This window comes from Schistocerca nitens, chromosome 11 (genome assembly GCF_023898315.1).
Source record: "Schistocerca nitens isolate TAMUIC-IGC-003100 chromosome 11, iqSchNite1.1, whole genome shotgun sequence".
NCBI classification, from domain to species: domain Eukaryota; kingdom Metazoa; phylum Arthropoda; class Insecta; order Orthoptera; family Acrididae; genus Schistocerca; species Schistocerca nitens.
This window is the reverse complement of record NC_064624.1, coordinates 193,048,283-193,063,112: the sequence shown is the minus strand read 5'-3', so window position 1 is coordinate 193,063,112 and position 14,830 is coordinate 193,048,283. Positions and strand designations below refer to the sequence as shown.

The 14,830-nt window shown below is 45.0% G+C and overlaps 1 protein-coding gene across 1 annotated transcript in view; it reads left to right on the top strand.

Moving 5' to 3' along the window:
* Window positions 1-14,830, top strand: part of LOC126213123 (immunoglobulin domain-containing protein oig-4-like) — a 45,956-nt gene that overhangs the window by 13,583 nt on the left and 17,543 nt on the right. The window contains exon 2 of the mRNA XM_049940732.1: window positions 9,285-9,505. Within this exon, the coding sequence (XP_049796689.1) occupies window positions 9,302-9,505 (204 nt within the window). The 5' untranslated portion in view covers window positions 9,285-9,301. The remainder of the gene's footprint in view (window positions 1-9,284; window positions 9,506-14,830) is intronic.

Genomic DNA, 14,830 nt, shown 5'->3' with positions numbered 1-14,830 from the left:
AATCCTGCCTCGGGCATTGTTGTGTGTGATCTCCTTAGGTTAGTTAGGTTTAAGTTGTTCTAACAGGGAGCGAAAGGCTATTTACAATTTGTACAGAAACCAGATGGCAGTTATTAGAGTCGAGGGACATGAAAGGGAAGCAGTGGTTGGGAAGGGAGTGAGACAGGGTTGTAGCCTAGCCCCGATGTTATTCAATCTGTATATTGAGCAAGCAGTAAAGGAAACAAAAGAAAAATTTGGAGTAGGAATTAAAATCCATGGAGAAGAAATAAAAACTTTGAGGTTCGCTGATGACATTGTAATTCTGTGAGAGACAAATGATTCAAATGACTCTGAGCACTATGGGACTTAACATCTATGGTCATCAGTCCCCTAGAACTTAGAACCACTTAAACCTAATTAACCTAAGGACAGCACACAACACCCAGTCATCACGAGGCAGAGAAAATCCGTGACCCCGCCGGGAATCGAACCCGGGAACCCGGGCGTGTCAGAGACAGCAAAGGACCTGGTAGAGCAGTTGAACGGAATGGACAGTGTCTTGAAAGGAGGATATAAGATGAACATCAACAAAAGCAAAACGAGGATAATGGAATGTAGTCGAATTAAGTCGGGTGATGTTGAGGGAATTAGATTAGGGAATTAGACACTTAAAGTAGTAAAGGAGTTTTGCTGCTTGGGGAGGAAAATAACTGATGATGGTCGAAGTAAAGAGGATATAAAATGTAGACTGGCAATGGCAAGGAAAGCGTTTCTGAAATAGAGAAATTTGTTAACGTCGAGTATAGACTTAAGTGTCAGGAAGTCGTTTCTGAATGTGTTTGTATGGAGTGTAGCCATGTATGGAAGTGAAATGTGGACGATAAATAGTTTGGACAAGAAGAGAATAGAAGCTTTCGAAATGTGGTGCTACAGAAGAATGCTGAAGATAAGGTGGGTAGATCACGTAACTAATGAGGAGGTATTGAATAGAATTGGGGAGAAGAGGAGTTTGTGGCGCAACTTGACAAGAAGAAGGGACCGGTTGGTAGGACATGTTCTGAGGCATCAAGGGATCACCAATTTAGTATTGGAGGGCAGCGTGGAGGGTGAAAATGGTAGAGGGAGACCAAGAGATGAATACACTAAGCAGATTCAGAAGGATGTAGGTTGCAGCAAGTACTGGGAGATGAAGAAGCTTGCACAGGATAGAGTAGCATGGAGAGCTGCATCAAACCAGTCTCAGGACTCTAGACAACAACAACAACAACCATTCGGCGAATTCACTTTTTGGAATAAATCGGGTAAAACACTATTTTAATAATACTAATACATTGTTTCAACTTCCAATTCACAATTACATCGAAGCCATTACTGGTAACGGGAAAGGTTCTTACAGAGCAGATCTGAACATAGTGCGAGCGAGATATTATTGTTTCTATTACTTATAGAACAATACAAGCAAAACAGTTCTAATCTAGAGTATTCTTACTCGTTTAATCTCTTAAGATTACCCTGAAGCTCCAAAGAAGCTGGTAGAGGCATGCGTATTCAAATACAGAGATATGTAAACAGGCACAATATGGCGCTGCAGTCGGCAACGCCTGTATTAGACAAATGTGTGGCGCAGTTGTTAGGTCGGTTACTGCTGCTACTATGACAGCTTAGAATATTTAAGGGAGTTTGAACGTGGTGCTATAATAGGCGCACGAGCGATGGGACACAGCATCTCCGAGGTAGCGATGAAGTGGGAATTTTCCAGTACGATCATTTCACGAATGTACCGTGAATATCAGGAATCCGGTAAAACATCAAATCCCGACATCGCTGCGGCCGGAAAAAGATCCTGCAAGACCGGGAACAACGACGACTGAAGAGAATCGTTCAACGTGACAGAAGTGCAGCCATTCCGCAAATTGCTGCAGATTTCAATGCTGGGCCATCAACAGGTATCAGCACGCGAACCGTTCAACGAAACATCATCGATATAGGCTTTCAGTGCCGAAGCGTCACTCGTGTGCCCTTGATGACTGCACGACACAAAGCTTTACACCTCACATGGGCCTGTGAACACCGAGATTGGACCGTTGACAACGGGTGGTCGGACGAGTCTCGTTTCAAATTGTATCGAGCTGATGGACATGTACGGGTATGGAGACAACCTCATGAATCCATGGACCATGCATGTCAGCAGGGGACTGTTCAAGCTGGTGGAGGCTCTGTAATGGTGTGGAGCGTGTACAGATGGAGTCACATGGAACCCCCGATACGTCTAGATACGACTCTGACAGGTGACACGTTCCTGTGACCTGCATCCATTCGTGTCCATCGTGCATTCTGACCGACTTGGGCAACTCCAACAGGACAATGCAAACACCCCACACGTCCATAATGGCTCCAGACACACTCTCCTGAGTTTAAACACTTCCGTTGGCCATCAGACTTCCCAAGAAATGAATATTATTGAGCATGTCTGGGATGCCTTGCAATGTGCTGTTAATAGGAGATCTACACCCCCTCGTAGTCTTACGGATTTGTGGACAACCCTTCACGATTAATGGTGTCAGTTCCCTCCAGCACTGCTTCAGACATTACTCGAGTCCACGCCACGTCGCGTTGCAGCACTTCTGCATGCGCGCGGAGGCCCTACACAATATTAGGCAGGTGTACCAGTTTCTTTGGCTCTTCAGTGTATATTTCATTCTTTTTTTTTTAACTAATGCTGAAATATTTCAGTCAAACTAATTAAAGTTTATCTTTTATTGAAATTGCAGCTTCAGGCCATCAAAGCGTGGCTATGTACCGTAGAAGTAGGAAATTTGGACATATTACCTGTCTGCAATAAGTGGTTCATGACACAGTGTTGTAAGGGTGATGTCAAGTGCTACAGACGTACAATGGTGAGCTAAAGCATTATGGCCAGCTGACTAATAGCATGTTGTCCATCTGCGGAACGGAATAACCACCGATCCTGCATGGCATGGGTGCGACGAGTCCTTGCTATGTTTCTGGCGTCTACGAAGAGGACACGCAATTCCTGTAAATTGTTGGAGAGTAGTTTGTGGGTTCGGAGCTTGCATCCGATATAATCTGAAATGTGTTCTATTGGGTTCAGATCAGGCGAGTCTGGTGGCCAAAACATCACCGTATGTTCACGGTCACGTTCCTCAAACCACACGACTCTGGCATTCTGGCACAGACAGTTAACCTGCTGGAAGATACTATTGCCATCGGGGAAGTCATCGAGCACGAAGGGATGGCGACGGCCTGGAATAATCCATAGCTATCATGGAGCCTTCGATTCTACCACAGGTCACACGGGAGCCAACGTGAATGTCGCCATAGTGTAATATTCACCCTGTCCATCGCGCGACATACATTTCTAGCTGCCGTTGGTCTGGATTTTGGCATGTCCTGGCACAACAACTGAGCTTGTAGAGATTCATTCCACTAGGTGATACATTTACACCAGTGCATGGCACAATGTCGATGCTGTAGTGCCCATTGCAGTCGTTAATGACCACGATATTGGCTAACCGCCTGATCATGCAAACATGTAGCGGTCATCTCCTGTAGAGTCACACATTTGACGATGTGCTCCAAAACATTCATGCCTGCGCAAGCACTGTACAGTTCAGACAGAATACCGTGGCCGGCAGGTGCGCGATTGGTAGGACACACGAGGGGAGAGTGGTAGGGGTGGGGGTTACGGGCAGCCACTGTAGGGGAAATGCCGAGCACAGAAGGGGAAGCGTCATTCTGAACTGAAGCCTATGCTCACGTTTTTTGAAAATATTGAGAGTCGAGGGGCACGAAAGGGAAGCAGTGGTTGTGAAGGGAACGAGACAAGGTTGTAGCCTATCCCCGCCGTGGACGTCTGGAGTGAAGTTGCGCATCATGCAGCCTATTGCGCGCGGATTGAGGCTTAACACGAGGTCTTTTTTCTGCACAAAAAGCATTATTCAACATGGTGGCGTTGCAGTCAGGGTTCGTCCGAGCCACAATCCATAGGCAGCGGTCATCTACTGCAGTAGGAGCTTTTGCGCAGCCTGAGCGAGGCATGTCACTGACAGTTCCTGTCTCTCTGTATCTCCTCCGTGTCCGAACAACATCGATTCGGTTCACTCTGAGACGCCTGGACACTTCCCTTGTTGAGAGCCCTTCCTGGCACAAAGTAACGGACGCGATCAAACCGCGGTATTAACCGTCTAGGCGTGGCTGAACTACAGACAACACAAGCCATGTACCTCCTTCCTGGAGGAATGACTGGAACTGATCGGCTGACGGACCCCCTCCGTCTAATAGGCGCTGCTCATGCATGGTTGTTTATATATTTGGGCGTGTTTAGTGACATCTCTCAACAGTGAAAGAGGCTATGTCTGTGATACAATACCCACAGTCAAAGTCAAACTGCAAACAGGGTGGAATTTAAGGAGATGGGACCTGGATAAACTGACTAAACCAGAGGTTGTACAGAGTTACAGGGAGAGCATAAGGGAACAATTGACAGCAGTGGGCGAAAGAAATACAGTAGAAGAAGAATGGGTAGCTCTGAGGGATGAAGTAGTGAAGGCAACAGAGGGTCAAGTAGGTAAAAAGACAAGGGCTACTAGAAACCCTTGGGTAACAGAAGAAATATTGAATTTAATTGATGAAAGGAGAAAATATAAAAACGCAGTAAATGAACCAGGCAAAGAGGAATACAAACGTCTCAAAAATGAGATTGACAGAAAGTGCAAAATGGCTACGCAGGGATGGCTAGAGGGCAAATGTAAGGATGTAGAGGCTTATCTCACTAGGGGTAAGACAGATACTGCCTACAGGAAAATTAAGGAGACCTTTGGAGAAAAGAGAGCCACTTGTATGAATATCAAGAGCTCAGATAGAAACCCAGTTCTAAGCAAAGAAGGGAAACCAGAAAGGTGGAAGGAGTATATAGAGGGTCTATACAAGGGCGATGTACTTGAGGACAATATTATGGAAATTGAAGAGGATGTAGATGAAGATGAAATGGGAGACACGATACTGCGTGAAGAGTTTGACAGAGCACTGAAAGACCTGAGTCGAACAAGGCCCCGGGAGTAGACAACATCCCATCAGAACTACTGACGGCCTTGTGAGAGCCAGTCCTGACAAAACTCTACCATCTGGTGAGCAAGATGTATGAGACAGGCGAAATACCCTCAGACTTCAAGAAGAACATAATAATTCCACTCACAAAGAAAGCAGGCGTTGACAGATGTGAAAATTACCGAACTATCAGTTTAATAAGTCACTGCTGCAAAATACCAACGCGCAGGGGTAAAATACAGGGGGCGAAAGGCTATTTACATTTGTACAGAAACCAGATGGCACTTATAAGAGTCGAGGTGCATGAAAGGGAAGCAGCAGTTGGGAAGGGAGTGAGACAGGGTTGTAGCCTGTCCCCGATGTTATTCAATCTGTATATTGAGCGAGCAGTAAAGGAAACAAAATAAAATTTCGGAGTAGGTATTAAAATCCACGGAGAAGAAATAAAAATGTTGAGGTTCGCCGATGACATTGTAATTCTGTCAGAGACAGCAAAGGACTTGTAAGAGCAGTTGAACGGAATGGACAGTGTCTTGAAAGGAGGATATAAGATGAACATCAACAAAAGCAAAACGAGTATAATGGAATATAGTCGAATTAAATCGGGTGATGCTGAGGGAATTAGATTAGGAAATGAGACACTTAAAGTAGTAAAGGAGTTTTGCTATTTGGGGAGCAAAACAACTGATGATGGTCGAAGTAGAGAGGATATAAAATGTAGACTGGCAATGGCAAGGAAAGCGTTTCTGAAGAAAAGAAATTTGTTTACATCGAGTATAGATTTAAGTGTCAGGAAGTCGTTTCTGAAAGTATTTGTATGGATTGTAGCCATGTATGGAAGTGAAACATGGACGATAAATAGTTTGGACAAGAAGAGAATATAAGCTTTTGAAATGTGGTGCTACAGAAGAATGCTGAAGATAAGGTGGGTGGATCACGTAACTAATGAGGAGGTATTGAATAGACTTGGGGAGAAGAGGAGTTTGTGGCGCAACTTGACCAGAAGAAGGGACCGGTTGGTAGGACATGTTCTGAGGCATCAAGGGATCACAAATTTAGCATTGGTGGGCAGCGTGGAGGGTAAAAATCGTAGAGGGAGACCAAGAGATGAATGCACTAAGCAGATTCAGAAGGATGTAGGCTGCAGTAGGTACTGGGAGATGAAGAAGCTTGCACAGGATAGAGTAGCATGGAGAGCTGCATCAAACCAGTCTCAGGACTGAAGACCACAACAACAACAACAACATGGGAGTAAGGAGGTAGAGGGCACCCGTGTCTTGTTAGCCTTCTAATTTTAGCATTTTTCTCGCTACCATTAGTATCTAGTTCAGGACAACAACAACAACAATAATATATTAGTACGTGAACAGGTTGACGAGTTTGTGGAATACTCATTTGACTGGTGTTGGCAAGCTGTACAACTATCTGGTGTTATCAGATCAGATGGGCTGCCCCATGGATGCCTACAGCTGCTGTACGAGTGTTTGACTAGACAGTGGCATTCCATACATCTGCCCGGTGCTGTCCAGTTAATCTACCTTTTGCATTAAGGCCTGCAGCCTCTGTGTGCACTCAGTGATTTTTAAGTTGCTATGTGGTTATGACTGGACATACAATTATTTGGTGTTAGCAGGTTGTACAACAGTCTGGTGTTGACAGGTCTGACATTGGCAGATCATACACCTGTCTGGTATTGTCAGGTCATACAACTATCCCATGTTGGCACATCATATAACTATGTAATGTTGGCAGGTCATAGAACTATCTGGTGTTGGCAGGTCATACAACTTTTATTTATTTATTTCATTAACAATACAGAGTAACCCACTGCCTTGAAATGTAAGTTGGGTCATATGCTGCTGAATCTAATAGCAAAGACTTCTCACCGTTACAGTCTTGTTGGTATACAGTTGTTAATGCTTTTTTTAAAATAATATAAAGAACATAATATATAAAGATTTCACTGAGGCTACAGCGAATTGAATGCTTAACAATTGTTAAAACGGTTCAAAAAATGTTCAGATGTGTGTGAAATCTTATGGGACTTAACAGCTAAGGTCATCAGTCCCTAAGCTTACACACTACTTAACCTAAATCATCCTAAGGACAAACACACACACCCATGCCTGAGGGAGGACTCGAACCTCTGCCGTGATCAAATGTTTAAAATGCTTTCATATAATTTGTTACTACCTAGTTGATGAGAATATACTTTATACAATGCAAATGTTAAAGAAAAATAAAAAAAAAAGAAAATTTAACACAATGAGCGTGGTTAAGAATAATTTGTAATATGTAGAGGGAAGTGATATGCTGTATTTGGATGAGTAATGCAGCCTACGTAGCATGTTGGTTAGTAATGGCCTGTTTCTATCTATTTCAGATGAGAAGGTCTCGGTTTGCGCTAATGTATGTTCACACAGATTATATCTCGTGGTCGTGCGGTAGCGTTCTCGCTTCCCACGCCCGGGTTCCCGGGTTCGATTCCCGGCGGGGTCAGGGATTTTCTCTGCCTCGTGATGGCTGGGTGTTGTGTGCTGTCCTTAGGTTAGTTAGGTTTAAGTAGTTCTAAGTTCTAGGGGACTTATGACCACAGCAGTTGAGTCCCATAGTGCTCAGAGCCATTTGAACCACACAGATTATACAGATTAAATGCCGACTGAGCACTTCATACATGGAATACATGAATTTTAGCTTCACATGAGAAATACACTTATGTTTGTAACTTGTTATTTGAAATAGAATATAGTTCATTGCTACTTGAATGCATTACTCCTGAAATAACTTAATCAATTTCTGATATATGAAATTCATTGAATAGAGAAGAGAATATACTTCTGTCTGCGCACAATAAGACGAGCAATACATTACTGCTTGTGTGCAGTATACTTTAAACACTATGCAGGATGGCACTGGGGAGGAGGAGCCTCGGAATTAAAGTTCTTCGAGGCTTCTCCTCCAAAGCGACGTTACCTCATTACTACAGTCTCAGTATGTGGTGCCGGTGTTTATTTGTTTCGTGATTGTTGTGTTGTGATTGTGTTGTGGCACGCAGTGTCATTCATTGTTGGTTTTGGCCCCGTACCTATTGATCCCTTCCGAGTCATGTCCACTTAGAGTTCCTTCCTCGGTTTCGGAATCCGTGGTCGTCCTTGTGTCCTCCCATGTGGTTTGTTGCGTTGTTCGTGCTTGTCTACGCCTCCTTCCATATGGGTTTTGGTGCATGTATTCTTCGTGCAGAGTGTTTGACACAACATCAGCTGCGCTATTTATTGTGTTCCAGTCATCGGGATTACGTTTTATTCTGGCGATGTAATTGTCATTCTGTGTATGTCTCACTTGTAGCAGCGTGTTGCACAGCAGTGTGACATGTTCTGGTGTCCCAGTTTCTCCACATACGCATACTTCATCGTTAGTTCCATACAGCTTAAATGTACTGGATACGGCCCGTGGCCTGTCAGGAAATGGACCATCCACCGGCTTGGGTCGACATGTTTCAGTTGTAGTCTTTTGTGTACTTCAGGAAAGAAAGAGTGTACTCGGCGACCCTTGTCGGATGCATCCCACTCTCTCTGCCATGTTTGAATCTGCCACTGTTTCATTTGTGTTTTGTTCATAATGTTGGTTCCCGTAATTTCGGTGACTTTATCGAGCCTGTCCCTCTTAAGTCAGTAATGTGCAGCTCTGTAACGTATTGTTATGTCTGTAGGGCAGGTCCCAACAACTGTCTGACATTGGCAGGTCATACAACTGTCTGACATTGGCATGTCATACAACTGTGTGATGTTGGCAGGTCATAGAACTATCTGGTGTTGTCAGGTCATACAACTATCCCATGTTGGCAGATCATATAAATGTGTAATGTTGGCAGGTCATAGAACTATCTGATGTTGGCAGGTCATACAACTGTCTGCCATTGCCAGGCCATACAACTGTGTGATGTTGGCAGGTCATAGAACTATCTGGTGTTGGCAGGTCATACAACTGCCTGTCACTGGCAGGTCATACAACTGTGTGATGTTGGCAGGTCATAGAACCATCTGGTGTTGGCAGGTCATACAACTGTCTGACATTGGCAGGTCATATAACTGTGTGATGTTGGTAGGTCATACAACTGTCTGACATTGGCAGGTCATACAACTGTGTGATGTTGGCAGGTCATAGAACTATCTAGTGTTGGCAGGTCATACAACTGTCTGAGACTGGCAGGTCATACAACTGAGTGATGTTGGCAGGTCAGCAGGGTTGCCCCATGAAGGCCTGCGGCCGCTGTGTGGGCGCGGTGGCCCTGTCGGTGGTCCTGGTGGTGGCTCTGGCGCTGGGGGCGGCGGAGGCGGCGCGCGGGGGCGGCGGCGGCCGGGGGCGAGCCGGCGGGCGCGGCGGCAGGCGCACCTACGGGTCGCGCATCCTGGCCGGCATCGTGCAGACTCACAGCCCCTACTACGACCATAAAGACGTGAGTTCGCTGCGGTTTACCGCACACCGGATCTACCCGACCACTGGACTACTTCACCGACACTGAGCATAAGTACAGTAGTGATCGCAAGTATTACAGTCTTTATAGTAGGGGAAGTTAGACCAATACCCTTAACATCGGTTTGTTGTAGGATTCTCGAACATATTCTCAGTTCGAATGTAATGAATTTCCTTGAGACAGAGAAGTTGCTGTCCCTGCGTCAGCACGGCTTTACAAAGCATCGCTCCTGCGAAACGCAACTCTCCCCTTTTTCACACGATATCTTGCGAACCATGGATGAAGGGTATCAGACGGATGCCACATTCCTTGACTCGGTGCCCCACTGCAGACTCCTAAATGGTTCAAATGGCTCTGAGCACTATAGGACTTAACATCTGTGGTCATCAGTCCCCAAGAACTTAGAACTACTTAAACCTAACTAACCTAACACATCCACGCCCGAGGCAGGATTCGAACCTGCGACTGTAGCGGTCACGCGGTTCCAGACTGAAGCGCCTAGAACCGCTCGGTCACACTGGCCGGCTGCAGACTCCTAACTAAGGTACGAGCATATGGGATTGGTTACCAAGTATGTGAGTGGCTCGAAGACTTCTTAAGTAATAGAACCCAGTACGAAACTTCCTGGCAGATTAAAACTGTGTGCCCGACCGAGACTCGAACTTGGGACCTTTTCCTTTCGCGGGCAAGTGCTCTACCATCTGAGCTACCGAAGCACGACTCACGCCCGGTACCCACAGCTTTACTTCTGCCAATATCTCGTCTCCTACCTTCCAAACTTTACTGAAGCTCTTCTGCGAACCTTGCAGAACTAGCACTCCTGAAAGAAAGGATACTGCGGAGACATGGCTTAGCCACAGCATGGGGGACGTTTCCAGAATGAAATTTTCACTCTGCAGCGGAGTGTGCGCTGATATGAAACTTCCTGGCAGATTAAAACTGTGTGCCCGACCGAGACTCGAACTCGGGACCTTTACCTTTCGCGGGCAAGTGCTCTGCCAGGAAGCAAGTCCTTTTCCATCACGACAATGCACCAGCACACACCTCAGCAGCTGTGGTCGCAAAATTAATGGAAATAAGATTCCAACTCGTTTCACATCCCCCCCTATCCTCCAGACTTGGCTCTCTCGGACTACTGTTTGTTCTCCCGTTTGAAGAAATGGCTGGTGGGACAAAGATTTTACTCAAACGAAGGGGTGATTGCAGCAAGTAATAGCTATTTTGCAGACTTGGACAATTCCTATTATTCGGAAGGGATCAACAAATTAGAACAGCGTTGGACGAAGCGTATAAATCTAAAAGGAGATTATGCCGAAAAATAAAAAAGGTTTACCCCAAACACGTAAGTAGTTTTTATTTTTGCACGGACTTTTCAAACGCCGCTCGTACATCATTACTTTTCATACACCCTGTATACAGAATGTACATTGCGTTAATTTCTTTTATTGTGGGATCTGCAGAATATATTATGTCATAGTAGGATATTGTGCAGAGAACTAATAAACAGTATGCTGCTTGATATTTTATTTGAATATATAAGCTCTTTTCAGCTTTACTGCCTTCTTCAGTACATATCTAGATGTTGTAGGTGGACATTTCAACTCTGACTGAACTGTTGCTACTATACTTACTTGCTAGATGTAATATTTTTTCAGTGACGTTTTAAAGCTGTTCGATAATTTGATGTTGCATGTATATTATAATACTTTTTTATTTTTTGACAACTAGCTGTTTACATACATTGGGTAGCCCACCTCCCCTTTGAAAGCGACTGCAATATTTGGACTTTTGAAATCAGCTACAACAATGGAGAGTTTTAGGCAATAACCGTTTCTTAGCATTCTTCTGTCAGCATTTGAGCTTATTTCATCACTGAAGTTAAACGTTTCTCTTCGTGGGTCGGCAAAATGACTTTGCTGATAGAGGAAAGACGGTCTCGTAACCCGACATATGGAGAGGAGGGCAGTGTGCTGACCTCATGCCCCTCCGTATCTGCATCCGCTCACGCCTAGAGTTTGAGGATGACACGGCGGCCGGTCGGTACCTTTGGGCCTTCATGGCCTGTTCACATGGAGTTTAGTAGTAGTAGTAGTAGTAGTAGAGGGGTTTTGTGGGCGCACGACAGCAAGGTCTTCAGCGCCCGTTCAGTATCATAGTGAGACGGGTGTCAAGAAAAAAAAAAACTCAGAACATTTACATAAAACGGAAAATAAAACACGGGGAACATTGAAAAATAGGTGCTCACCCACACCGAAGCGTGGGATGAAGCAGGGCGTCAGCAGTAAAACATGGACAACACAGGAAGGAAATGGTAGAGGGAGCTAAAACAATGTAGCAGATGGAAGTGGCTGGCTGACCGCAAGGAAAAAAAGGGAGGAGTCAGCCACTCTGCAATACACTAAAACCTCCAGCCTAAAAGTTTAGGCCAGAGTGCAGACACATCACAAAACTTAAAAACCCTAGACACACACGTCTCATCGTTAGCTAAAACACAGGGCAGATCCCCATCAACTTGTGCTTCTGCCCGTGCATCGCGGTATAAAATGCAGTCTGTTAAAACGTGCCGGACAGAGATGTGCACACCACAGGCATCACAAAACGGAGGATCCTCCCGCCGTAATAAATAGCTATGCGTCAGAGGACAGTGCCCGATCCGAAGACGTGTGAGGGCCACCTCTTCCCGCCTGAGCAACCGGCAGGAGGAACGCCACGGCCGAGTGGTTGACTTTACCGACCGCAGTTTATTGGCCGTCACCGCCAGCCATTCGTCCTCCCACAACTCCATGCACTTCCTGTGGAGTGCAGCGATGACTGACTGCAAGGGGATGGGACACTGGACCACATCCTGCTCTCTGCAGGCCTCCTTGGCAGCACGATCAGCCTGTTCATTGCCCCATATGCCGACATGACCAGGCACCCAGCAGAAGGATACCTCTTTACCCCGCTGTTGGAGCAAGTACAGTTGGTCGTGTATCAGCTGGACCATCTCCTCAGTCGGGTACAGGTTCTGCAGTGATTGTAAGGCACTAAGAGAATCGGAGCAGAGAAGAAATCGATCGCCCCGAACACGATTCGTCTGCTCCAGTGCCTTCAGGATCGCGTGGAGCTCCGCTGCGAAAACGGTATACTCAGCAGGGAGGCGAATCCGGGTAACATGATCAGGGAACACCACAGAACAGCCAAGGAAAGTCTCCTGTTTGGAGCCATCAGTATAAACGACAGTGAAACCGTGATGCACATCTAAAATGTTAATGGAGTTTAGTCTTTTTAGATAGAGGAAAGAACTTAAATTGTGGAAGCATATTTAGCCGATCTCTGTGGCCGAGCGGTTGTAGGCGCTTCAGTCCGGAACCGCGCTGTTGCTACGGTCCCAGGTTCGAATCCTGTCTCGGGCATGGATGTGTGTGCAGTCCTTAGGTTAGTTAGGTTTAAGTAGTTATAAGTCTAGGGAACTGATGACCTCAGATGTTAAGTCCCATAGTTGGTTGGTTGGTTGGTTTGGGGAAGGAGACCAGACAGCGAGGTCATCGGTCTCATCGGATTAGGGAAGGACGGGGAAGGAAGTCGGCCGTGCCCTTTGAAAGGAACCATCCCGGCATTTGCCTGGAGCGATTTAGGGAAATCACGGAAAACCTAAATCAGGATGGCGGGACGCGGGATTGAACCGTCGTCCTCCCGAATGCGAGTCCAGTGTCTAACCACTGCAAGTCCCATAGTGCTTAGAGCCATTTCAACCATTTTTTGAAGCATATGTAAATACAAGTTCGCTTGAAGAAAGTCGAGAACTTTTTGGGGTCAAGCACCCAGATAGAGAACTACCAGTAAAGAGAGCAATACAGAGTCTGTATAAAAACAGGCGCACCTACAGATCTGTGTAAAATGTAAAATGACAAAGAACTCCTTCAGTTTGCACACCAGAAGTTATAGCAGGTATCCGTTGAAGGATTATTCAGAGGCGCATGTAAATAGGAGGTGTTGCCAGAGTGTGTTGATGCCATATCATGTGACGGTTGTGCAGCAATTATGGGACGACGACACCAAAAAGTGTAGATTGCTGCTTGTGGCCAGTGATGGTTTGGTAAACCTTTCCATTACATCGTGAGTGATAACACATGGTTTCATCTTTCTGGTCATGTGAATTCACAGAACACAAGGTACTGGGTATCAGAGCATCTTTACATTGTGTGTCAGCAACCACTCTGTTATGAAAAAATCGGCGTTTGGTGAGGTGCAACAGGAACGCACAACATTGGGCCGATATTCTTCGACACTGCCTTCGACATGGTTGCATATATGGAAATTCTTTATACAACTCACTGAATATGAAAGACAATACTGTTTCTTATAGCAAGATGGGGCAACATGCCACACATCTACTGCATCCCTGGAACGAATCCGTATGTCTTCACTGAGGAACGAAGTATCAGGAAATATTTATAGCCACCACGTTCTAAGGATCTAACAACATGTGATTATTTTTCCTATGGTGACGCTTGAAGAGCAATGTCTAGTAAACAAATGCACACACAATACAGGAACTGAACGGCAACATAAACAGTGAAGTTGCTACCAATAGTATCTAAATACCCTGAGATGTTACAGGGGGCCACTTTCAACATCTTCTATGAATATATAATATATATGCAACTTTGACTGCTTACACACACACATATCTTATTATTATTTTCGATTATTCCCTTTTGAGAGAGCGATTGAACTTGAGTAGTCATGATTTCTTCTTCTTTCTTCGTTCTTCCCAAATTCTCTTCATACGTTCACTGCATTCTCTCTTGCATTCTTCCGACCATCTTTTTCCGGTTCTGTTCTCCGTATGTTCTTGTTTAAGTGTGTGTTTCTGTATGATGTTTCTAAACTGTTCTCTATTGTTTATGTTGTCTTGTATGATCCCAAGTTGTTTAATTTCTTCTTCTGCTTCAGTGACCCACTTTGTCTTATTTTTGCTCTTGCTTACTATCTTAAAGATTTGTCTTGTGAGTCTGACTTTATTAATCCTGCTAATATGCCCATAAAATTTCATTCTTCTCTTTCTAATGGTGTCTGTTATTGATTCTATATCTTTGTAAATCTCTCTCGTTGGTGTCTTCATCCAAATTCCTTCCAGAAACACTGGTCCATATGTTTTCCTCACAATTTTTCTTTCTTGCTTTCCAATCTCTCTGACCTTCGTATGACTATGAATCACTGCAGTTTCTGCAGCATAAAGTGCTTCTGCTAGTACTACTGTGTTGTAATGCCTTAGTTTCGCATTGATAGAAATAGATTTCTTATTATAGTGATTCCAAGAGA